General features: G+C 38.0%; 1 protein-coding gene across 3 annotated transcripts; it reads left to right on the top strand.

Moving 5' to 3' along the window:
• The first annotated feature begins 4 nt into the window (after positions 1 to 4).
• On the top strand, positions 5 to 24,334 carry NEK5 (NIMA related kinase 5). Of its 3 annotated transcripts, none has more exons than XM_079304973.1 (23): positions 5 to 109; positions 1,112 to 1,252; positions 2,897 to 2,993; positions 4,339 to 4,436; positions 6,392 to 6,475; positions 6,582 to 6,652; positions 7,826 to 7,912; positions 8,954 to 9,008; positions 10,953 to 11,153; positions 11,241 to 11,322; positions 12,866 to 13,002; positions 16,179 to 16,372; positions 17,680 to 17,746; positions 18,087 to 18,206; positions 18,492 to 18,575; positions 18,675 to 18,779; positions 19,652 to 19,732; positions 20,529 to 20,597; positions 21,382 to 21,505; positions 21,687 to 21,812; positions 22,835 to 22,972; positions 23,547 to 23,658; positions 24,043 to 24,334. In XM_079304973.1, exons 2-23 carry the CDS (start codon positions 1,136 to 1,138, stop codon positions 24,236 to 24,238), a joined length of 2,445 nt encoding a protein of 814 aa, XP_079161099.1. In that variant the 5' UTR covers positions 5 to 109; positions 1,112 to 1,135; the 3' UTR covers positions 24,239 to 24,334. The 3 variants fall into 3 exon arrangements, with proteins under 3 accessions (XP_079161099.1, XP_079161101.1, XP_079161100.1); XM_079304975.1 differs by lacking the exon at positions 5 to 109 and adding an exon at positions 432 to 600; XM_079304974.1 differs by lacking the exon at positions 5 to 109 and having other exon boundaries at positions 432 to 1,252.
• The last annotated feature ends 952 nt before the right edge of the window (positions 24,335 to 25,286 follow it).

The raw sequence follows: 25,286 nt of genomic DNA, 5'->3' as shown, positions 1-25,286 counted from the left end.
GCACACAAGGCTGCTGCCGCTCCCGACGGCGCCGCACACGCCACTCCCGGGCGGGGCGCGGAGCGGGGCGGCTCCTCCCCGGGCTCCGGAGGCGAATGAGTGCACGCAGGTACCGCGGCTGCTGCCGGGGCTGGGCCGGCCGATCCGAACCGAGCCGGGCCGGGCCGGGCCGGGCCGCAGGGCAGGGAGGCCCCGGCGGGGCTGCCCGGCGGCGCGTCCCGTCGCCATGGGGACGCAGGGCGGCTGAGGCTGCGCCCCATGGGCGGCCCTGCCGGACCCGCGGGATGAGCCGGGCCCCGCCGCCCTCCCGGGCCCTGCGGCCGGTGGGTGCGGGGCCGCGCCGGGCGGAGCGCACCCTGCGCGGGATCCGCCCGTGCCCTTCTCACCCGCGGCTGCCGGCGGGAATGGCCCCGACCCAGACACCGACATCCCAAAGGTGCCAGGGTCGCCCTGCTGGCACTGCCGGTGGCCCTCGCAGGCCAGCGAGGGAGCGAGTGCAGGGCTGGCCTGGCGGGGAACAGCTGGAATCGGAGCTAATCTCCCCCGCTAAAACTCAGCACAAGTAACAGGAACAGTTCTGTAGCGTTTGCTCATATGTAGGTGCGCAGCTTTGCCTATTGAACCACTGCAAGCGCCCAGTGAATTCAGTGTTCCTCGCAGAGGTTTCCAGACTACCGCTGGTCCTGACTTCACCTGGCCGTGCTTTCCTGCGGCTTTTCACAGTTTTTAGTATAAACGAAATCAGTGTGGAGTAGATACTTTTTTCCATTAAAAGATCAATTCCACGGTATTGTTCCATTCACGAAATAATGTCGCATTTTACGAAATCATATCATAAGCCTACACAGTACTTCCTTCCCGTGCACTAACTTTAGGATGCTCAGTGCTTTTCTTTATGAAACACTCATCAACTTGCTGCTTATTAAAAGTTAAGATCTGCAATAATTTGCATACTTCCAGGACATGGTATTTTTGGGAAGAATCAACTGCAGTAATGTTATAAAAAGTAATAAAAATGACAGTCCTAAACATTAGTGTCTATTTCAGTAGCGCCAAGTCATGCTAAAGCACTGACTATGTGCAGTACTAATTTGGGGAATTTTTATTTTAGCCACTGCTCTAAGACGAATGCATCATGGATAAATATGAAATCATTAAACAAATTGGAGAAGGATCTTTTGGCAAAATATTCTTGGCAAGAGGAAAAATGGATAATGAGCCGTGTGTTATCAAAGAGATCAATTTAACTAAGGTAAAATAACAAAACTTGAATGACATTTACCAGATTGTGCTATTTCCATTTAGCTGGGAATGAATTTAGGTTATATTTTATTTCCTTTCTAGTTCCATCTCAGTTATATAGAGGTAAGCTTTCCAAAGACTGTGTTCTTTGTCTTTGATTTTACTGCATTTTTGGTTTTTTCAAAGCTTCTTTCTCCCTACAAAGTGTGGCATTGCCTAATTCAAATTTTGTAATAATTGATTCAACTACAATGAAAATATTGCCCCTAAAATCACAATTCTGTGGTAAATTTCTCTGAGCTTTTTAATTTCCTTGTTTCCCATATTTTCAGAAATGAGTAATTCACCACAGAGTCTTTCCAATTCCCATTTATGTTTATGGCAGTTCCATTCATCGCATCTGATTTTAAGTTTCCATTCTGTTGTTTGTCAGCATTTGAGCTGCTTGGCCAGACATCCTTTCAAAGAGAACAAGAGAATTAAGTCCTTTTAGGAAGCTGTTGATCCCATGTGTTTTAGATTTCTGATTTAGAAGGAGCTCAGTTGGGCCATGACACTTCTGTCTGTCTTCCCACTGCAGAGGCAGTTTAGGGCTGCTTGCTCGGGTGCTGAGGGAATATCATGGCTGTATCTGGTTCCATAAAGGCAATTGAAATTTCTGTGATTACAGTAGAGGGGTTTTAACAGTCAGTTTCAATGAGTGCCTGTATGCTTTTGACTGTTGCTATTCTGGGCCACCCCAGTGAATTTCTAATATATTAGAAAATTACAGTAGATGAATTAGTTCTAGAAAGAGCTGTATGTCTTCCAGATTCAAACCTGGAAAAGCTGACACATGAGCAATGACAGCTAAATGAAAAGATGGATCATTTCTCTCTCTACTCGTGACCAATAAATGCCATGCATTTCTAATCTTAGATTTTGATGTACTAGCTAGAAGAATGGCTGCTAATGAAATATTACTGTGGATCCCACTTATTCAAAAATCAGAAGCTAGAGGCAGAAAGTTGCTTCTCTGAAGTCAAAAGATTGTTTTTAATATAGTAGTGTGTTTTATTCAGTTACTGATTTTTTAATCTTTAGGGATTACATTTCAAAAATATTTCTTAAGAAAGAGGGTAAGAAACTTTATGAATACAAGAGAACATTTTGAAGGATAGATAGTCAGAGAAATGAATTTTTAGGTAGTATTGATGGAAGTGTGGTCATAATAAACGGAATAGAAGTTTTCCATTAATGTAACAGAGCAAAGAGTTTGCCTGAAATGTTACAACAAGTAACACCAGTAAAAGGAAGGATTTTTTTTTCTTTTTACTTTGATCTTTTGACATCACCCCTATTAGCATTATAGTCATCTACATCCATATTTTCAGATTCTTAAAGGACTTCTTTAACTTAAGTTAAAAGGTACACATTTGCCTGTTTGTAAAATGTCAGAATTGGGTTTGACTTCAGTAATGTTCCAATACACTTTCAAATATACACTTCAAATTTACTTTTTATATTATGCATGCATAATGTTTTATGGTATGTCTACATTGTCTTGGTACATTGTGTTTTTTTATTAGTGGGAATAGTTTTGGTAATGATGTAACTGTTTTTGAAAAGCATTAAATATATCATTGCTAGCATTTAGTTTCTTAATTCTTTGTAGATGCCTATGAAAGAAAAAGAAGCCTCTGAGAAAGAAGTCATTCTGCTGGCCAAGATGAAGCACGCAAATATTGTAACCTTCTATGCTTCTTTGCAAGGTTTACTTTTAACATTTCTGTTTTAATTGTGGTGAAAGGAGTGGAAGGCAGAAAACCTACCTTGTTAGTGTTGATGGCCCTTAGCCCTGTCCCTAATGCCTTCCTTAAACGTGGGTAATGTTCTCAACTCCTAGAAATGGACATGAGGCATCAAATTCAGGCATCACTTGTGTTTTTCACATGTGTGAGTGGGTACTTGACATGGATCCTAGATCCTGAGGTGTCTGTACTGTACAAGTTGAACTTTAGTCTTGGTTTTTTGTGGGAGTGCAGAGTTTAATGGGAATTTTCTAGGATATTCAACGGAAGAGAGGTTTTGAGTATAGCAAGGAATAGACTGATCAAATAGGACAAAAGGCTGATGAAATAGGCAAGAAATAGAATGATCATTTCATTTGATCTAACCTTGGATTCCTAATTTTTTTTTATCCCCATCATGTACATATGTCATTATGTGGTTATGATACATGCATCACATATGCATGCACACATATATACATACCTATGTATGCATATACATAGACACAAAACAGGCAGGCACAAAAAGAGGCAATTAAATAGAAATGCAATCTATTAGTATTCTTTCAGCATCTGGAATGTAAAAACAGTATTGGAATTTCACACCTTGATACAGCACTATCTTTCCAGTGATCCATGATCTATCTCATAATGCTGTGCTAGTCTTTTTCCTTCAGATGTATTTTGAATTATCATTCAAGGATAAAGAATTCTTCAGGACTGAAACAGATAGAAGGAATTCTATTCACCAGGAAAGCAAATTCCCTGCATTTATTTTTTTTCTGACATCTGCCATAAGCAGTGCCTTATGTAATAAAAGCTATAGTTGCAGCTTCTGTTTAAATTGTTCTCTGTGATCAGGACTGTAAATGTTTTAGGGGACATGTACATCAGATAGTCTTCTGACCCCAGAGAGGTAAGAATAGATAGAATTTTTCTATTAAGCAGACCTTGCTGTTTATTTTAAAAGTATTGTCTACTTTTAACCTTTTCCCTAAGCATTACTGTGTATGTATTGAGCAATAAATCTGAATTTTGAAGCATTCTTCTAAGTTTCCTGTAAGAACATCAGTCAGTGGAGTCTCTTGAGGATTTCCTCATGTATTTAATATTTTGCTGAATCTCTGTTTAAATATATTTTCACATCTTATTTTTGCATCAGGTTTCACTGGAAGTATCCATTTTTTGCCAATTAGTCTTTGAAATGGAGGAGCAGGTAGAGGTTAACTGCTACCTTCTGAAAGAAGGATCATAAAAATAAAAATAAGTTGCTGATGGATTAATGAATAATACAGGAATAAAGGCAAAATTATGCTTTTTGTTTCAGAAAACAACAAGCTATATATTGTGATGGAATACTGTGATGGTGGAGATTTAATGAAGAGGATAAATATGCAGCATGGAGTGCTGTTTGATGAGGAGCAGGTGAAAGACATTTCCTTTAGAGGGAAGAACATATGTGAAACGTGGTTTGAATTATTCAGTAATAACTAAACTTTTAAAGAAAACTTTGGTAGTTTTAGTTGGAGTGTAGGAAAGGCTTTTTAGCACTCTTTAAGATCTGAAATTCATTAGCAGTATGATGATAATTTTCTAAATGTCCCCTTCCCCCTGTTGTTCCTTGCATCGTAGATGTACTTTTTCTTTACATTAGTAAAGTACCCATTAAATCATGAAGACCTTCTTTTAAATGGTACTTTCCAATTATGGGGAGGATGCATTATATACAAGTTCTTAATTTCTTGGTGCTATTTGCATCATGGCATATCCTCCTTTATACTGAAGTCTTTGGTAAATCTCATTCATTTAATTTTAGTCAAAACTTCTCTAATGCCATTTAAATTGCTAGACCAGCAAAGAGAAACAACCCCAGATATCTGACTAATTTTGGGCCATGTTCATAGATATTTTATTTTGTAAATAGGTGATTATGATAAGTATTGCAATTCAGAGAAGTAGAATTTCCTACTATTCCTCATTACTTATTCCTTTATTTTTTTTCTAATTCAGCTTTCTGAAGAAAATTTTCTTTGTGTAGGAATTAGTGGATTGAACTCTGGGGTTATTTAGTCATAAAATAAAATATACTTTTGCAGGTACAATAAAATTTTTCTTAGAAACCAAGTAGATAGTATCCAACCTGCTAGTGGAAATATACTCTAAGCCATAAAATTGAAGAGAAAAAAAAAGTATTGTGACTTTTCTTTTTGCTTTAGTAGTAAAAGAGAAGCTCCTTAGTGGAGAAGTCAGTTGAAAGTGAATTACTAGTACAGTAATAATGAATTTTAAGATCCTATTGGGAGTCATACAAGTGGCAGAGAGAACATGCAAGGAAATAAGAAGAGGACAAACCCACAGATCATGAAAGCACAAAGGAGAGAACCAACACACAAACCCCTTGACAATGACACAGAATAATACATATCCAAAGCAAGGCAAAAGAAATACAGACAGAAGAATGAATTATAGAACTAAAGATACATCTGATGATTAAAGAAAAGAAAGCAAATGTTCCCAACTAAAGATAATAGTATTAAAATATCCTTATATTTTCAAATGTATTTCTGAGAAAGCCTCATTTGTGGCATCAGCCCTAATATGGAATTTATCTATTTAATGCCAAATATTGCTAAATAGAAGGTTATTTATTACTTGAATCAAAGTCTTTCATGTACATGAATTTTCCTAAACAGAGAAGCATATCAGCAGGTTATAGTTTTGTTTCTGAATTTAGTCCAAAAGGCCATTAAGAAGACATGTCTATATTGAAAGTTAAATATATGTTTAAAAAATAAAAAATATGTTGTATGTATACTGGATCAGGTTAAAGGATAAACATATGTGCTTATTTATTCTGCAGGTTTCTTCATAGCTTGCTTCTTTCATCACATTTCAATCCTTCATCTTTTTTCTCTTTTTTATTTATTTGTTTTTCTTTTGTTCCTGGATCACATTCAGTAGGACTACAAATACTACAGTTGGGTGGTCAGACTTCCATCACTGAGGATTAAGAAACCACTTCCCAATTCTGTCTTAGCTATTTGCACTCCCTCACTTCTTAAAAAAGGTCTATTATTCTTACTCTCCTTTGGCATGATTCTTCAGTCCCTGTTCAAGTGCATGTCCTGGCACAGTCAGGGAAAACTTGATGGGGATAAGGGAAATAGGGTAGGTATCTACTTCCATTTAGTTTAGTGCTAGCACTAAATGGAAAGAAAAAGTCTATGGCATTAACTTTAAAAATACATTTTTTACTGTTTTACATTATATATGTCCTATATATTTTAGATTTAGTTGTTGTCTTTATATATTTCAGTAAGATGCCCCATTAGAGTCACAAAAAATTTATAGGTACCTGTTCTCTGTAACTTTCATTACAGATTCTCAGTTGGTTTGTGCAGATCTCCTTGGGCTTGAAGCATATTCATGACAAGAAGATTTTACACAGAGATGTAAAAGCACAGGTAAGAAAATTGGTACTGAGAGGGGGTTGTTTTGTCCTGTGAAACATATGCTTAAGAAGTTCTGCCATCTTTCATTATCACATACTATTTTTGGGTTTATTTGCAGAACGTTTTTCTTAGCAATAATGGAAAGGTAGCAAAGCTTGGGGACTTTGGCATAGCAAGACAGTTGAACAGGTAAGCACCATTTTTAATCCTGTGACCTGCACAGAATGTTTGTGGATGTCCAGGATGCAGCCTGAACATCCAAGGTGTGGATTGTGCTTGCTCAGGAGATCTGGGATACAAAGGGTCTGATGCTACATTTTCTTCTGTTTTCCTAAAACATGGAATCACAGATGTATTTAGCCTAGTAACTGGACTTCTGCCAGGCATAGGACATAGGGTGGAGAAGCTACAGCCTTTGCCTATTCTCTGTGGAACTGACATAAAGAGATTCTGGAGGCACAGTTGTTGCCCATGCAGGTATTGGCAATAACTTCTGTTACCTCATAACAACAAAAGTGAAGAGCATTTAAAACTAAAGAGAGAGTAAAGAAAGAGACCCAGAATGACCACCTGGACCCGAGAACATGTCATGGCTGGCCTTGTGTCTGTGTTCTTCTCCCAAAAAGAGAGGCCTTATCTTTAATGACTCTGGGGAAAAGGTTGGCCTGTCCTGTGTAGTGGCCAGGTATGGTGAAAACATGGCAGGGGGCATGATAACAACAGGAATATGCTTAGATTTGATCTCTTTTTGTGCTTTTTTAGTATCTTTAACAGAACTTGACTCTCAGCTTGTAAACTACTGATGCCCCAAGTGCCTTCCTTTGGAAGTGCTCTGGCATAGTTGCTGTAAGGATTGCTTCTACACAGCAGAACAGTACCTAGGAGATAGGAAGTAAACCTCAGAATTTGAATGTCCAAGTACAAACATTTTAAAAAGTATATAGTAGGCTTACACAACAATATAATTGGAGCTTGACAGTACTTCTCCTCCTGTAACTAGTAATTAAGTTTCTGTGGTGAGTTGGTACTGTCTGGATGCCAGGTGTCTACAAAAGCTCTGTCACTCCCCTCCTCAGCTATACAGAAGAGAGAAAATACAGTGGAAGGCTCGTGGGCCTGGATAAGGACAGTGAATTGCTGTGCTTCCTGTTGAAGTGCAAACACTCTCCACTATTAAAATAGTGGGTCATTTTACACAGAACTGGGAAATGATGTAGTTTTCCATGGGATGTTCCATTATTCAACTGTTTTGCAAGCAGACATTATATCCCCCATAGGCTTTTAACCTGGGGCAGAGAAATCTCTAGCTCAGTTGTAAACCTTTTCAGTGTGCAAGCCTTTTTGTTCATTGTGTTTTGTTAGTACTACAGAGTTTGCCCATACCTGTGTAGGGACCCCCTATTACCTTTCACCTGAGATATGTGAAAATCGACCGTACAACAACAAAACGTAAGTCTCTGTCTTTCATTCCTATGTGTGTGAGGATGTGCTAAAATGAAAGAACTCACTTTAGCAGTATGGTTTAAATCAGTATTTGTGCAGAGCATGGGAATTTCTCATGGTCACCCTTTGTGTAGTTTTGTATTATTGTGTACAGTAATCAGGTGCATGATTGCATACAGCAACTACCTTACACTGTACAACAATGTCAGTAGTATTTTGACTTTCAATGTCCAAAATATAGCAGTCATGACTTGGATGTGATGAACCTACAGGCTTAATATAATTCTATGTTTCAGCTTTATAAAATTACTTATACTTTAAACTTTCTTTTAATGCTTCTTGTTAGTAGTGGTGGGAGATGTAAACCAGTATTTTTCCCTTTGCTTAATCTGCTTCTTCATCAATTACTAAATTTCTCTCATTTCCAAGATGTAATAACCAATGCATCTTTACAGTTCCAAGTTTGTCAATTTTTATACACTCATTTATCATGTATAAAAATACACTAAAAAGAAAGCTGCTGGTTTGGCTACTTTGGAAATTCACACTAGCCACTTGCAGGAAAGACAAATAGGTCTGAGTCTTACCACAAAATACCAGATAAGAAGCACTGCAAAGTCAGGAGGTGAGTGGGCCTAGATCCCCTTCTCTGTGTGAGAAATATGATCAGCACCAAATGTCCTGGAGCTCAGAGCAGCATCTCAGCTCTGAGGTGCTATTCAGTCAAGTTTAGTCCATTATTGTCTCCTCAGCTATCAAATCAGCTTTGTCCTTCATGCTGCTAGAAATATTAAACAGACTTCCCATATTATTTCCGTGCCTTTTCCAATTACAATGATAAAACCTAATTAGATACCATAGAAACATTGGTGCCACAACTAAAAATAAATGTCTAGTTGTTCTTTTTAGTGCATCTTAAGAAAAAATAAAATTTGCAGCAGTCTGTAATAGAATAATGGTAATAAATTTGGGAGCTGAGAAGAGGTACTGATTGCATGAATGAAAATAATATAGACTTTTCACTGAAACTTTATTTCTTATTCACAGAGATATTTGGTCTCTTGGCTGTGTGCTTTATGAGCTGTGTGCACTAAAGCATCCTGTAAGTACTGTGCAATCAGCTCATTATCATATTATTAGAAAGTATAGTGGTCACCTTGCAAAGCCTGAAGTAGTAATAGTATTCACAGTCAGCTACAAGAGTTATTTTCATCTTATTTATTGATATTAAAGAATGACTGCTAGTCTTTAACTTCATATTGTATCTGTTTTGTGGATGATAAATTAAAGAGTATTATGTTGTATTCCTATACCTTACATTTATGCATGTGTGTGTACATACTTTGAGCATATATTTGCTCTTTAAAAATTACTAAACTTTTTCAAGATAGATGAACAATGGAAAGAATTAAAGACAAGCTTCGAGATTGGGCTTAGGTATATAATTTTGCTCATTTCTGTTTGAAAATACCTATTTTGAAAGTCTAAATGTCTGAAGTTTGGAAGTCTATACTTAAAAAATCTAAACCTCACATTTTCCCAGGAAGTGGTTTGAGCCTCTGGAAGGATTTTCCTAAAGGAAATCCAATATATTTTGTTTGAAAGCACATTTATGTCAGAAAATAACTGAGATAGCATCTTCAGGAAGTTGTGCTGTTCTCACCCTGGTCTGAGCCTAAGGTAATCCTCAGCCTGTGACTATTACATGGAGAAGGGAACACAGCAGAAACTCATCTTGACAACAGGAAAAAGATTCCTGGGACCAGCAGATGTTGACTTTTTGCTGAACTTGGATGTGGGAGGATGTGGAGCAGCACTAATGGAGCAACTGTGCTGAGCTAGGAGCAAGGGGGATACTGTTGAGGAAAACTGCTGATTTCACAAAGTGGCAAAATGTGAAATATTACTTTCTGTGAATATTAGAGGCTTTATTCTGTATTGCTGCCCACTGTTTCAGTGTGAGGACAGTGACTCAATGCAGACGTGGAGAGGAAATGCAAGTGAAGCTAAAGTAAATTAATTCTACCACCTTCAAAATAGCCACATAAATAAAAGGGTGATTTTAGAAAGAACTTGGGGTTTTTGCCTAAAAACTATATTGATGCTGGCCTCTTAAGAGATCTAGTGAACTGAGAGGACTAAATTACCTGACTGGCATCACTCATTCTGGAGGGAGCACAGAATGCAGAAGTTGCTGGGTGAAGTGAGGTTTTGAAGGTGAAACCTGTGAAGATCTCTGTTGGACAGCTTTTGGCAAAACACATCATGTTTCTTCCTGTGTTAACTGTCTGACAGCAGAAGGTGAATAAAACTCTTCCAGGTACAGAAGTCATTTGACCTTTTAGTTCTGCAGCTGAAACCAGAAAACACAGAGAGTGGTTATATTAATTTTCCACAGCACACTGTGAGTAGCAAGGAAGGATTTGCGGAGGGATTCCACAGCACAGGGCTTCCCCCCTACTCTGATCTGTGGGCCCCCACCTGGAGTGCTGTATCCAGCTCTGCAGCCCCAGCAAAAGGAAGGACATGGACCTATTGAAATGAGCCCTGAGGAGGGCCACAAAAATGAACAGAGGGCTGAAGCATCTCTCCTACACAGGCTGAGAGAGCTGGTGTTGTTCAGCCTGGAGAAGTCCAGTTTTCTATGCCTAAAGGGGCCCTGAAAGAATGAAGAAGGACTTTTGACAAGAGTATGTAGTGGTAGGACAAGGGAGAATGACTTTAAACTGAAAGACGGTAAATGTAGATATTAGGAAGAAATTCTTCACTGTGAGGGTGAGGAGGCACTGGCACAGGTTGTCCAGAGAAGCTGTGGATGCCTCATCCCTGATGTGTTCAAGGTGGATGGGACTCTGAGCAACCCAGTCTAGTGGAGGGTGTCCTGCCTATGGCAGGGAGGTTGGAATGAGATGATCTTTGAGGCCCCTTGCAACCCAAACCATTCTATGACTGTGTCAACAACCTTTTATAAAGTTGGGCTGTCTAGTCTGTCATTCTGTACCAACAATATTTACTTTCCTTTTTTAAATTGTTTTCCCTAATGAAGTTTCAAGGCAACAGTTTGCATGAACTGGTGCTGAAGATTTGCAGAGGACATTTTCAGCCAGTGTCTCCTAACTATTCCTATGACCTGAGGATATTAATTTCCCAGCTGTTCAAAATATCTCCAAGAGATCGACCATCCATCAATTCTATTCTAAGGAAGCCCTTTCTGCAGAAACTTGTTCTCAGGTATCTGCCCCCTGAGGTGAGTGACTGTACTGCTGCCTGCTGAGAGAAAATAAGTATAGAACTAGTATGAACAGTTCTATAAGATACTGTTTTTTTCTGGTAGGTAGCACGGGAAGAACTCAGTTACACTGTAGTACATAGAAAAAGGCCTTCAGCATCTCACTCAAGAGCCAAGCAGATACAAGGTAATGATGATAATATTATGTGTCATTAGTTCTACAGTAACATTTGTTAGTTATGATACAACTGTTGCAACTTTCTCCAGTAGTATCTACTGCATGTCTGGGTGAAAGGTTTCTCCCAGAGCTAAAAGTAAATAGAGAAGAGAACTGCAACAGCAGAACCGTTCACCCAGGCAGTGTCCTGATGTCTTGTTCAGGGAAGACAGCTTTAAGACTAGCTCATTAGCTATAGTCATCTAAAAGAGTTGCCATAGGAAAGTGCTGAAACATTAGTTCTTTAAAAAACAGAATTTCTATAAGTGAGAGGCTTTGGTCTAGTTTATGTCTGTCACATGGAAAACATCCTTACTATGTGAGAAAACCATAAATCTTGCAAAACAGTATTTCGACAGTATTTTACAAAACAATACAAAAGTATTTTACAAAGTCTTATAAATTTGATTAAATTGTGAGACAGTGAACTCTATTTTGCTTTAGTGCCCATTGATAGACCAGATTATGTATGCAGTTTCTAAGAAAACATGAATGAGACTAAATGCACGACCTGTTGAATATCTGGTGTGTTTCTGGCAGTGTAACTTTGTTCTAATTCTGTGTTCTTCATTATATCACAGTGAATCCTCAAATTTATCTTTGGAATATCAAAACAATTAGAACAGTTCTGTGAAAATAACCTTTGTAGTTACTTAACTACACTTTGAACTCCCCTCCTTCCCCCCCCCCCCCACAAAAAAAATATTCATCAGTAGTGTAGGAACCTATGCTATTTTGAAAATGACTTTCAATGAGATTTATCTGCCTGCACAACCAATGCAATTTGGACAGAAGCTTGAACAACCAAGTAACTTAGGCACTTAAAAAAATCTCTGGTTTTTAATCACAGTTTTAATACATTTTATCTCCCAAACATGATACTCCAACAGTCAACATTCATGAAAGATCTAGAACTCACTTAGAAACTACTTAATCCAAGAAAGGATACTGTTTTTCACCACTGCATCTAAGATATTTGCAAAATACTGACTGACCAAACAGGAATGGTCTGTGCTTGTATTCTCCTACTTGGGAAACTGATAAGGTAGATTTCCCACTTTTCAGCCGTTCTTTTCAAATTTCACAAGTACAACATTGCCTAGCAATTTGTAGAGTATGGAGGGCTGGGTTTAGAAAGGGAATGCCTAAGCAGAGGCTTCTAGAGCCTGTGAATTAGACCTCCTGCTTTCTGTTTTTGAAACTATCATGAAATCAACACTCCAGTTTATAAAGGTCTCCCTCTTATTCAGTGTTCTGTGCAAAATGAATCAATAAGATCCGCTTTACATGAATGTGACAAGCCATGTTTTCAAAGCATGTCATTCTCAGGATGAAAAGCAGAATACCTAGGAGGTGTGAGGTATGGTGATGGTGGTGAAAGAATGTAAGGAATGTTTATTAACCTAACCTGTCAATGTTAGGTGTGGACATCCTACTATGGCTTGAAATCACATGATCATTAATCATGTAGAGAGCACAGAATCAAATTTTTAAATCTCTTATTGTTAAAAAGCATATAAACTTCAGAAATCAAGAGTCCAGGACCCAATTTCTCTGGAATCTGGAATAGTGTTGCCTTTCAAGAAACAAGAATTATTCCAAAGAAATGAATGGAAGCCTCCTTCAAGAGTACATCAGCCTATTATTCAGGTACTGTGTATCCACATTCTCATATATATATATATACACACATATATATACACAGACACCTTCAGAATTACACATAATTACAGACACACACTCACATACATATAGTCTTCAGAAAAGAAATTTATGCACTTAAAAAAGATACTTTTAAATGCTTAAGACGTGAAGATGTATATTTAGCTTAATGCCTATACTAAGACAGTAGAGACAGTTAAACATGCCTGAATCCTCAGAAGAGATGTTTTGAAAGCCTAAATGGTAAATAGTGAATCTAGGCTGCTTTGGTATGGTCCTTTGTAACAAAAGGATTGAGGCATGCTTTGCATTTAAGTTTGCACAAAGGCAAATAAGCTTTGCATTTGGGTTTTTTTGCTGTAGAAGAAAATACAGTGATCCTGTTACTTCAGCCCTTGTGACAGCTCATTCATAGGCAAAATCACCAGCACTCACTGCCATTGCCTCAGATATTTGTTACTGACAGCCTTCTCCTAAATGCATGCCCAGTTTTTCACAACCACTTTGTCTCTCACTTGTTTTCCACCCCCTCCTTTCCTCAGACAAGGTATCAGCTGTTTGCTATGCCCAGCCTCTTTCTTAGAATCACTGTACACATTTATCTTTAAGAGCACACAGTAGTACCTTCCATGCTGGTGACCATAAGCACAGCACATTTAGGATCTGGGAACTCCCAGATCTGCACACTGCAGTTCCATGAGCTTAACTGGTGATAGGGAATTCCCATAACTGCATCCATCATGCAATCACTAACACTTGCTATGAATAATACTAATTGTTATGAATAATTGTTTTCCTCACAGTTACATTTGTGCCAATGCAAATCCAGAGATGGATTAAGTTGGAAAGTTAGCTTACTTTCACTGTGCACTGCTATAATCAAAGCCAGAATTTTGCTCACAGTGTTTTGACCTACACTGGGAATATTTCCACATTCTTTCAACATCCAAATAAACAGTGTGTAGGGTTCAGGGATACTTGCATAGTGCCATACTTTGAAGGTGTTGCTTCAGGATTCACAGGATGGCAGAATGGTTGAGGTTGTAAAGGACTTGTGGTCATCACCTTGTTCACACCTGTGCTCAGGCAGGGTCATCTAGATCCAGTTGTCCAGGACTATGTCCAGTTGGCTCTTGAATATCTCCAAAGATGGACACTCTAAATCCTGTTTGGGCAACCTGTGCCCCACCCTCAGGCACCCTCACCCTCAGTGAAATTCTGTTTTCTGATGTTCAAAGGGGACCTTTGTGTTTCAAATTGTGCCCATTGCCTCTGGTTCTGCCACTGGGTACTAGTGGAAAGAGTTTGCCTCCATTCTCTTTGCACCATCCCTTCAGGTACCTATAACCATTGATAAGATCCCACCTTCAGGCTAAGCAGTCTGAACTCTTTTAGCCTTTCCTCATAGGAATAATGCTCCAGGCCTTTCACTGGGCTTTTTCAAGCTTGTAACTGTCTCTTCTGTTCTGGAGAGCTCAGAATTAGACACAACACTTCATGCGTGGCCTCACAAGTGCTGAGCAGTGCAAAAAGATCACCTCCCTTGACCTGCTGGGAATATTTTTACTAATGCAGGCCAGGATGTCATTCACCTTTCCAGCAAGGGCACGTTGTTGGCTAATGGTGAACTTTTTGTCCCCCTTCTTCTTCTCTGCCAAGCTGCTTCCCAGTTGAAGGGCTCCCAGCATTTGCTGGTGCAGAGTATATTTTGCACTTCCACTGCTGAACTCCATAATGTTTCTGTCATCCCATTTCTCCAGCCCTTTGTGGTCTTTTTGGATGGCAGTACAACCCTCTGGTGTATCAGCCACTCCTCCCAGTTTGTATTATCAGCAAACTTGCTGAGGGTGCACTCTCCCCTGTGATATAAATCATTAGTGAAGATGTTGAACTCTAGTTACTGGCCTTCAGCTATGCTTCACTCTGTGATCACTACCCTCTTAGCCACTTTTCAAGCAATTGCACTGCCTCCACATCCCACCCTCAATTCATCAGCTACTCTGAGGATTTTAAGGCAGACAGTAAGGCAAAAACCTCCATGAAGGCAGTTGTCTGGTAGGAAGTGTCCCCTTGCTGTCCCCTTCCCTGTCAAGCCAGTCATTTAATTGTAGAATGTTAGTGAGTTGGTCAAGCATGACTTTCTGGTGCCTGCTTCACTAGTCACAGTTCTCAGTCCTCTGGCATTTATTTGGATAGACTATTTTGTTCTCCCTACTGCTTGGGACTGCCATATTTCTGGATACCATACTGCAAAACCTACTTCACTGAGGAATAAGTGACACTTTTTGAGGTTTCTTCTTCCTTGGGAACTTTTCTGACAGCTGGAGACTTCTTATACAGATGTGAATTTATATTCTGCTGTGATCTGGATGTAGCACAGGTACATGAGTCTATTTTCAGTGTATCTAAGAAGGAAAATGGGAAGGAATCAGTACCGTATTTACCATCTGTGGAAGTGATACTTAGATGCATATACATTTATGTAAGAAAGTAAGCAAAATTTAGCATTTTTCTCATTCACTATATAGTCTCTCACAATGGAAAAGTTTGTGGATGCCTGACCACAGTTATGTCATGCAGTGGCAGCTAGGTGATAACCTTCTCTCCATTGTTCTTATGAGAAATGGAAATGAGTCTTGTCTCCAAGGAGAAATACAGGGGTGTTTCATCACAGTAAGGACTTTGAGAAATGAAAGCCCAACTCCCACATGCATGTAATCAAAGAGATGTGAAATGAAGCAGCACAGTGCTGCCCTGAAAGCAGCCATCAATGCCTGTACTGTCCAAAACTACATCCCAGGTTCCCCTTGCTATCACATGCCAAAATGAGGTGCTTTAGGCTCCAAAAGAGTGAAGTGACTTTAGGACAAGGACACCACAGAGTACAAAGCTCCATGCTGACTCACTCACACAACAGGTTGAGCTCCTGTTTAATGACAAGAGCTGATGGAAGAGGGGTAAAGGAAAAGTCAATGGTGAGATCACATAAGCCCTGAGAAGTCTGGAAGTTTCTGGGTTATATTTGAAAGGATTTGGAAAACTATCCATACCATAGACAGTTATTACCATGCAACTCAGACTGAAGAGAAGTACAGGAGGTGAGTTCAAACTTGTGCTGATACAAATGAGTACAGGTAAAATAACATCTTTTATTATATTTTCAGCCACAGGCCTCCAGATTTAACATGGCAGAGAGGCCAGAAAGCTTTAGAGTACGTGGCCATTATGGTCATTACTATGAGAAGCTTGATAACTTGCAAAGGAAAGCTAAAGCACATTATGACCTTTCTCATATCAGCCAAAGAGTTGAAGATTACTATAAACTAAAAGGACAAGTTGCACCTCCACCACCTGACTGGTAAACATTTCACTCTATTTATGTCTGTCTTGTGTATTTTGAGCTATCAGCCTTCCTGAGTAAGTAATGCTGGACACAGCTGGTTTAGTGGAATGCCTTCTCTGCTTCATCTTTGATTTTTTTTTTCTTTTTTCTTTTTTTTTTTTTTTTTTTTAATGAAGGCTTGTTACACAACAACACAATTCCTGTTCTTGTTTATCCAGAAATCCCACCTGAATTGACCTGGTGTTTGACATTTCATCATTGAAATGTCTCCCAAGTCTCAGCCCAATCTTTTACTGGGCAAAAAGTAAAACATCAGCTTTCTATAGAATCTCTGATTATACCAAGGATAAACACTGGCTGTCTTTCACACCAGGAAGAGAATAATACAAAGTTCAGAAGCAGTTGTGCACTGAAGGGAACAGAGTGAGAGGCAGGCCATGAAAGTGGGTTTTCTACCATGCAGCACTTATATTTATGTTTCAGATATAAAGACCCTTTCTCTAGCAGTTTATTTATTTCAAAGCTTTTCTGTTGCAAAGTAGAGGTACAACCTTAGGAGATTTCCTGTCCATTCTGTGACTGGCCATTTTAGGTGTGGATGAACATTGAAAATGTTGAAAAAGAAATTTTGAATACTTCCAAAGCTTTCCTTGGAAGTTGACAGAATCATTAATTTTCACACAACAACAGCAGTGTTTAGAATATTTCAGTTACAAATCTTCAGATTTAGAACATCTTTCCTGACCTGAATTCTGGTGCCTTATTTAAGGACAGAGTCAATTCAGTTTGGCTCCCTGTGGCACAAGTGGATTCCCAAGGTAAGAAATTAAATAAATTGGAAACAGGGAGCTTACAAGTGACTGATGATTATTTTATATAAAAAGCAAAGGAAAAGTTTAGAAACTCCACAAAGTTTAACTGATAGAATTAGGCACAGAGGAAAAAGACAATAAAAAGGTTGGTGAATATACAGCCTCCATTCTGACAATTTTCACTCATTTTGAGGACCAGGGAAATCAATTTTGTTTTAATTAATACTTTTAATATTGCTTATGAAATAAAAGATGGAAGGGCTTTGCTGTACTCTTCAAAAGGCTTAAGTAAATGAAATAATAGCAAAGGGAATGCTTGGAGGAATGTTTCCTTGTTTTACTGTTGTTTGTGCCTTATTTATACATATTTTATCCATATTTATATATTCATGTAGTACAATCAAAGCTCTGTTTGTAATATGTGGTAGAACCTATAGAGAATTATTTGTGCAAAGGTAGCAGAGTCTGTGAAATAAAATATAGTATATGTACATCACTTTCTTCTCTCAGGACTGCAGAATTTCTTCAAAGGCGGTTTGAAGCCCAGCAGTACAAGATTAAAGTGGAAAAACAGATGGTAGGTAAATGCTGAACCACAGAATAAAATCTGTAAAAGAAGGAGAATGAAAGTCTAAAGATGAATTGATGTCTTTTGAACAGCAAACTGTAACACTGTCAGGTAGAAAGTTTTGCTCTAGCAAATTCCCTGATCGGCTCTGCAATGTTCATTCTGAGGTTTTATTTTCTCATACAAAACTCTAACAGTGTAAAATTGTACTGTGACTTTTTCCTCCAAAAATGTATACTTGCCTTACTGCATCCTTCAATGGAACAGGGGGAGTGAATTGAGTGAACACTGAAGGAGGAGATTCTAAATGAAACCTGATTTGCTCTGGGATTCATTTGTACATCCATAGGGACTGCGACCATCCTCTGCTGACCCGTATCATGACCAAACACAGCAGCAGAAAACAAAGGAAGAGTATCTCAAAAACCATCAGCAAAACATGTCTAGAAAGAATGAAATGAAAGAACAGGTAAATGAATCTCTTCCTTAATTGCCTAAAACTCTTTTCTTATACTTCTTGACAGTAATATTCCTGGCATAAGAATTCTTTTTCATCAGTTTCTCTTTTTCATCTTTGATTCTGTTCCATTCTTTTCCCATCTTTTAATAGAGAAACAATATACTTGTATAGTATTGCTTTTGGGAGACAGAAAAAACAAACAGATACTTCTATCTTAAGTGAACATATAAAAGTATATTTAATCTTTCTATCTTTGGTTTATTAAAAACATTCTACCCTACTGTTCTTTAATAGGAGTATTTGAAACAATTGCAGAAAATTCGAGAAGAATACCACAGTGACATAAAAGAATTCAGATTTAGAGCAGGAGTACTCCAGGTAACAAAGCTTAAACATATGGGTACTCATACTTACTTTTTTATGTTAGAATACTTCATTAGGAATTGAAATGAACATTTTTTAAAAAATGTTCCTTAGGAGAACCAGAAAATACAAGATAAAACCTATCTTGTGAGGCAAGGGAAAGCTGAGCACCAGTCTGGAAACGAAGATATATCGGGAACAGGAGAAGAATCACTTCAGGTATCAGTACCATCCCATCTAAATGGATCTTTCTGAGCAAGACCCACACTGTCTTTGATTCATTCTCTGGGACAAATCTGCCAATATCAGTAGTGTCCTCCTCAGTGATCCTGGATCTGACTTTTACTAAAATGAATTCACACCACTTGATGAAATAAAGTGGGTTATAGGCAGCCAGAGCCACATTAGGACAAAATTTGAATTCCCAGTGATTTAATGGGAAATGCATGATAATGAAAAAGAAACATTCAATTTTGGGCCTGCCTGGTGTCACTTTGTTTCATGGGCTCTCCAACTTTTGGAGAAACTGCATAAAAGTAAAATCTGTAAATTGCTGTGGTTTCTCCTGAGGCTGAAGGCATGCACTGATTGCCACAGATCACGAAGAAGCTGTATGCTATTATTTACTTTGCTTTTCTCTGACACATTCTTACAGGAGACATAATAATATGAAAAGGAGTATTAAATATTTTTAGGTGTTGCCAGGAAACAAAATACTGCAAAATAGGGCTATACTTTCTAGAAGCATGGATTTCCACTAAAATCTTGATTTTAATCGCTTCCACAGTTTTCCAGAATGAAATGAGTCTGAGTCATCTTGCAGGTGATCATAAAAAATAAAAGATCTATTATATCTTGACACAGTACTGTATTTTTCTAACATGGGTTTTTGAAAAATCAGAGGCCTTCCCTGTATGCAAGAATTTCTGTTTTTCTTTTCGCCAGGATAAGCCAGAATTTGCAATGAATGGAATAGTCTTACAGAGCTATGTAAACGAAATTTATTAATATATTTGCTACTTAAAGAAAACTCTTTCCTTATGTCGTATACACATATTAATTCAAGCTGGTTTTTTTTCCTCTCCTTCCAGGATATGGAGGAAAACTTTAAAAAAGTCAGCCTTCAGGATAGGCAAGATCAAACAATATTGGAAAAGAGACATACTACAAAAGTATCCATCTTTACTGTTGTATTTTTTTTTTTTTAATTTTCTTATTATGTCTGTACATTTTAAATTACTGTGTTACTGTGGTAGGTCTGGAAATGAAGTTATTTGAGAGTCAATTAAGAGTGCTGGTTTTCTGTTTTTTAAAGTTTATATCAGAAGAAAGTAAATGAGTCTTTCTGATCATTTGAGGGAGATTTCCTTTAGATATTCTCACTTAGTAATCAATCTCTACCTCCTCCTTCTTATACCACACTGCATTAGTAGTGCATGGGAACTAATTTTTATTCAAAGTAAAGTCAAGTCAGATTGCTGATTTTAAAATATTTTATTATAAAATGTGATTCCCTATACTGCTTTTTAAATCATAGAAGGAGATGGGAATCAAATTAGAAATTCACATAAGATACCAGCAATGTTTCTGACCATAGGATCACTGTGGACTAAAAGTCTTTTGTGAAATATTGCATGGAAGCAGTACAGTATTCACTTCTAGTTCTGGTTGACCACCAGCTGTCAGAACCAACTCTATGTATCGCTACAATCTGAATTAAATATTCACCAAAGGTCCTTAAAAATCAAAAGTGAATGTAGTAATTTTAAAATATCACTGAAGGAAAAGGATTATGTTTAAGGAAATCTATTTTTGTCCAATGTGTTCAACTTTGATCTTCTTAAATAGAAGAAAAATCTATTTTCAATAGAAGAAAAATTTTCAAATTTGTAGTTCCATATAATCTGTGCACTTTTAATTAAATGCTTTTATTTATTAATACAAATTAATAACGTGAATTTTCTTTAGGGAGGAGTAAAATTTGAAATTAATTTAGATGTATGTTCTCCTGAGGAAGACAGCATTCAAGAAGCAGAGGTATGTTTTAGTTATATTCAAAGCATTTACATTAGAAATTGGAAACAATGTCAGCTCCATGATCTAAGATTTGTTTCCACTACCATCATCCTCTGCCTTTGTTATAATGAAGCTTCCTATTGAGGATTTGTTGTCATGTTGCATATGTCTGCCCTTCTACAAGAGGATAATTGCTCAGAAGAAAATTGGGTGATACTTGGGTCAGTCTTTCACATGGTAAAGCATGAAGGAGTGCAGATATTTAAATTTCCTAAAATGGGCTTGAGAGGAAGAACTTAACAACTCAAACTGAGTTCGTTTGCAAATGCTAAATTTGATTTGTAGGTTGTTTTAGTACATTTATGTTTCTTTTCAGAAATGAAACAGTATTGTACTGTATCACAAAACAAGAACAACTACAGACAATATTGTTTTCACTTAGTAAAATTATATTTGTGGGTTATTGACATGTAATAGCTACCTAATAAGGTTTTATTAGTATTATTAGTATATTAGAATTTAAAAAATATTCCTAACAGCAACAAAAAACTTCTTTCTGGTACATACATTTTTAATTTATAAAGCACTCTTTTGTCGTTCTGTTGTTTCCCATTTCTGTGGAGCCCCACACAGCCCTCTGATGCACAAATCACAATGTGGCTTCTGAGTCCTGCTGCTTCACTTTTTGTTACACAGTTTTCCTGTGCATACATGAGGTTGGCTGGCAAACACAGTAAAAGGAGAAGGGATTAGCTATTGTACCATATTTGTTTACTGTTTCCTGAGTAATTTACTGTTTTTTCAGGTACTTGATAAACTCAATGAGACTTTAACTTTTGTGGATGGTGAGAATCTTAAAGAGAAGTTGGTGGAAGTTTATGAAAATCATATAGACAGAGCTTTGGAAAAACTGTCTGACTACCCAACAGGTATTTATTGGGGAAATGCAATGCTGAGTATTAATCCTGAAAATTACATAGGAGTTAGGTAAATCCAGTAACTTAAGGCTCTAGTAAGTTTATTTAATGAGATCTTTCCTTATATCACATAACAGACATCTACTTTATAAAAAATCCAAATAACTTTTCCTCTTCTTTTTCTTCCCCTTAGAGTCCATACATGATATAAAAAAGCCCAGAAAACATTGGCAGACTGGAGCCCCTCAGACACTTCTGAATTTTTTAGCTGGTGCTAATATCACATCTGCATGTCCTACTATGGCTGGAAATGAACTCGGTGAGAAAATTTTGGCTTTCAGTGAAAGCAGTGAGCACCTAAAATTCAGCCAGACTGAATTCATCCATACCTGAATGCTCCCATGATCCAGCAGGGTTTTAATTGCAGGATTTTGTAACAGCAGAGGTTATTGTACATGCTAAGCCATAGAAGACAGTTGTCACTTTTCCCCTCTAACACTGCAATCATGTTGTGTTTCTCATAGATATCAAGAGCACTGTCTCTCTGTGGCCTGGCTCAAAATGTCAATCTATTAAATTAATCATCACCACTTTCTCAGGCCTTGAGCTGCTCTCACAGAACTAGGGCAGTGAGTGCCAGTGCTGTCCTGGAGTGTGGTGGAGTTCTGTTTTTCCTCTGATTGCAGTGGTGGTGCCACCACTGTCATGAGTGCCACCTCTTCCAGCTGTGGCTCTGGTGATGCTCTCCTTTAGAAAAGTCCCTAGGCTTCTTACAGTACCACTGCATATATTCTCAGGCAGACAAGGATCTCCAGTGACTGGTTTCTACACACAAGGAGCTCTTCCAGCATTCCAGTATGCTCTGCACACCTGAGATAGACGAAAAATAACCTGAAGAGCTTGCATGGATAGTAAAACAAAGCAGAATATTAATACACCACCTTTTGTTCATTCTACCTTAGATGAAAGACCACAGGGCACAAAAGAAATGGGAACTTTTTTAAGCTCTTTCAAACCAAGAAGAAAACAATTTTCAGAGCAGAGACTGCTCAGTGAAGTTGCACCTGCCTATTCCAGGTTTAATAAGAAGTTACTTAAGCATTAAAACCAGTGTTAAACATTTTTAGTGATGAGTAGTCCAGATTATTTTTTCCCTATCCATCAGATCTAGTACTTACAGAAAAAATCAGGAGTATTCCATAAAGGAAAAAAAAAAAAGTGGATTTCAGAATTACACAAAAGGAAGAAATCAGTGTTGAGACTAGAAAGTCTGAATCTGACAAAAGACAGTGCCAAGCTACAGTCATGCATTAGTGACCTGAGAACCTTGCTGTTCCTCAGATGACCATGTTATTCTGCCTGAAGACATCCCAGAAAACAGGAAGCAGTGGAAACAGACACCACCAGAGACACTCCTGAGCATCCTAGCAAAAGCAGAGCTGTCTGATGATTCCTTTATCTGTTTTGAGGAAGACAAAGGTAGGATTTTTTTTTTCCTGTAAATTCTGCATGTCCTTCTTTGGAGTAATATTTCTTCTACTGTTGGCAGAGGGTCAGTTATGGGAAACATTTTGAAGCAGTTGGCAACCTAGAAAAACAGAGACACAACCTCTGTTCTGTCCCTGAAGCACTGAGAGGCCTCTTCCAAGACGTTGCTGTTTTCAGAAGCAGGGAAAAGGGCAAGCCCACTTATGGGCTATTACCTTCATATGTAATTCTTCCATTTGCTTGGGTATACAGAGGAAAGCTACTATTGCCAGCAGGCTTGTAGGTAGACTGGAGTTAGCTCCTCCAAGTGTTGAAGTTGTCCATACTGATACAGCTGACACTGCAATTGAATCAAACTCACCTACATACACTGCAGCCCACTTTTCTAAGGTTACTATTTTTAAAAATTACATTTACTTTGCATCAACAGAAGTGTAACATTTATATTGTTGCAATTTGAACAACAACATAACACTTCACCTTTATTTATTTGCTATTCCTTTACATACACTCCTTTATTTCCTTTCTACTGTGCAACTGAAGGAAAGTTTCTCTTTCTTTACAGAAGGGAGATTAACTCCGTTGCCTCCAAAAGAAAACAAGGAAGATGACTCAGAAACATACTCTGTTGCTGTTGATGAAGGTAGACTTGAGCCAAGATCAGATGATGAAGACACGTAAGTCAAACACATCAGAAGATAAATCCACACAACTGGATTTTTTTAGGTTGCATTGCCTGAAGTTTTTCTGTTTTCTTAAAAATTCATAAATAAAACTTACAGAGTCTGCTAATTTAACTTCTAATTCTGGAACTTGTCACAGCCAATGCTATCATTGAAAGTTACAGCAGAAATATTAACATGGCCTTGCAGCACTTACCTCTTGCCTTTTAAATACAGATAAACAATCTGACAGAGACAAAAGAAACAGTTCACAATTAGGAGTGTCACTTGTGTATTATGTATAAAGTGTTTAAAAAGAACCCTAAGAGTCCTTGAACTGAGAAAGGTTTGTAATAAAGTCATATTTAATTAACATAATTCTCTTGTTTTACTATGCAGGAATTTTGAAGATTCTGAAGATGAACTCAGACGTGAGCTGGAGGAATCTCTGGAAAAATTGTCGACTTCTCCAGCAGAGAGAACCATGGGGTCTCACAACTTTTCAATAAATAAAGGTCAAGCAGATGAAGAAGAGATGAGTTTACCTCACAAACTTGGAAAAGCTGATGATGATTTAGAAAATAATCATGGGTAATTTGATGTTGATGCACATCATGAAAAAGAATTACAGTTAACAGAAGGCTGTAATTCTTTTACTTTAAAGGAAAAATAAATCAGGCTACTTTCCAGATGTCTGAACATTGAAAAATCCTCATTCAGACTGAAATGCTGTTTTATCTATTATTCTGAACTACCTGGACATACCTGGCAAGTCTTGCTCAAGCAATTTTCTGATTGTTTAACCATTTTTGTATCACGTAAGAGAGTCTCCTAGTTTGTGTATTTTATTTCCCTAGATAAAATCAACTCCTTTTAAAAATCTCTTCCAGCTTTTCATAATCAATGTGTACTGCCAGTACAGCTTTGAAATCTATTTTAATTTACATAGTATTGACCCTATGCAGTAACATCAGCTGCTCAGGAGTTTTATATAGTAGCAGTAGAAGTGTTTATTAATGCCATGAAAATTGTGAATTCCTCAGTTCCTAATAAAACATGTAGGTATGTAGGTTCTTCCAGCCGTATTTTGTCACTTTAAAAATTTCATACAATCCAAGTGAATCTTAAATAAAGGGAAAACTATGGTCTGTAGTCTGATTTTAGCAGTTTTTTTGAATAATCATTTATGTTGGAAAATATCATTGAGTTCAACTGTTAACCTAACAACTGCCCATTCCACCAGTAAACTGTGTACCTCCGTGCCATGTCTTTTAAATATCTCCAGGGATGGTGAGTCCACACCTTCCCAGGGCAATTCCAATGTTTGATAACCTTTCCTATGTCAAATTTTTTCCTATTATCAATATAAACCACCCCTGGTGCAACTTGAGGCCATTTTCTCCTGTCACTTGTTACCTTGGAGAAGAGATTGACCCTCACCTGGCTCCACCCTCCTTTCAGGCAGTTGTAGAAAGTGAGATGATACCCCCTAAGCCTCCTCCTCTCAAGGCTGAACACCTCCACCTCTCTCAGATGTTCCTCACAGGAGTTGTGTTCCAGACCCTTCACCAGCTCTGTTGCCCTTCTCTGAACAAGCACCAGCATCTTAACATCCTTCCTGAGGGGCCCAAAACTGATCACAA

Source organism: Erithacus rubecula (assembly GCF_903797595.1).
Source record: "Erithacus rubecula genome assembly, chromosome: 1".
NCBI lineage: Eukaryota > Metazoa > Chordata > Aves > Passeriformes > Muscicapidae > Erithacus > Erithacus rubecula.
The sequence above is the reverse complement of the archived record's forward strand: the minus strand, read 5'-3'. Positions and strand labels throughout refer to the sequence as shown.

Excerpts from the sequence above, each read along its gene's own strand:
- NEK5 (XM_079304973.1), top strand. The coding sequence starts at position 1,136 with ATGGATAAATATGAAATCATTAAACAAATTGGAGAAGGATCTTTTGGC. Across the intron at positions 7,913-8,953 it reads CGACCGTACAACAACAAAAC|AGATATTTGGTCTCTTGGCT; the intron begins GTAAGTCTCTGT and ends TCTTATTCACAG. Across the intron at positions 21,813-22,834 it reads TATGGCTGGAAATGAACTCG|ATGACCATGTTATTCTGCCT; the intron begins GTGAGAAAATTT and ends GCTGTTCCTCAG.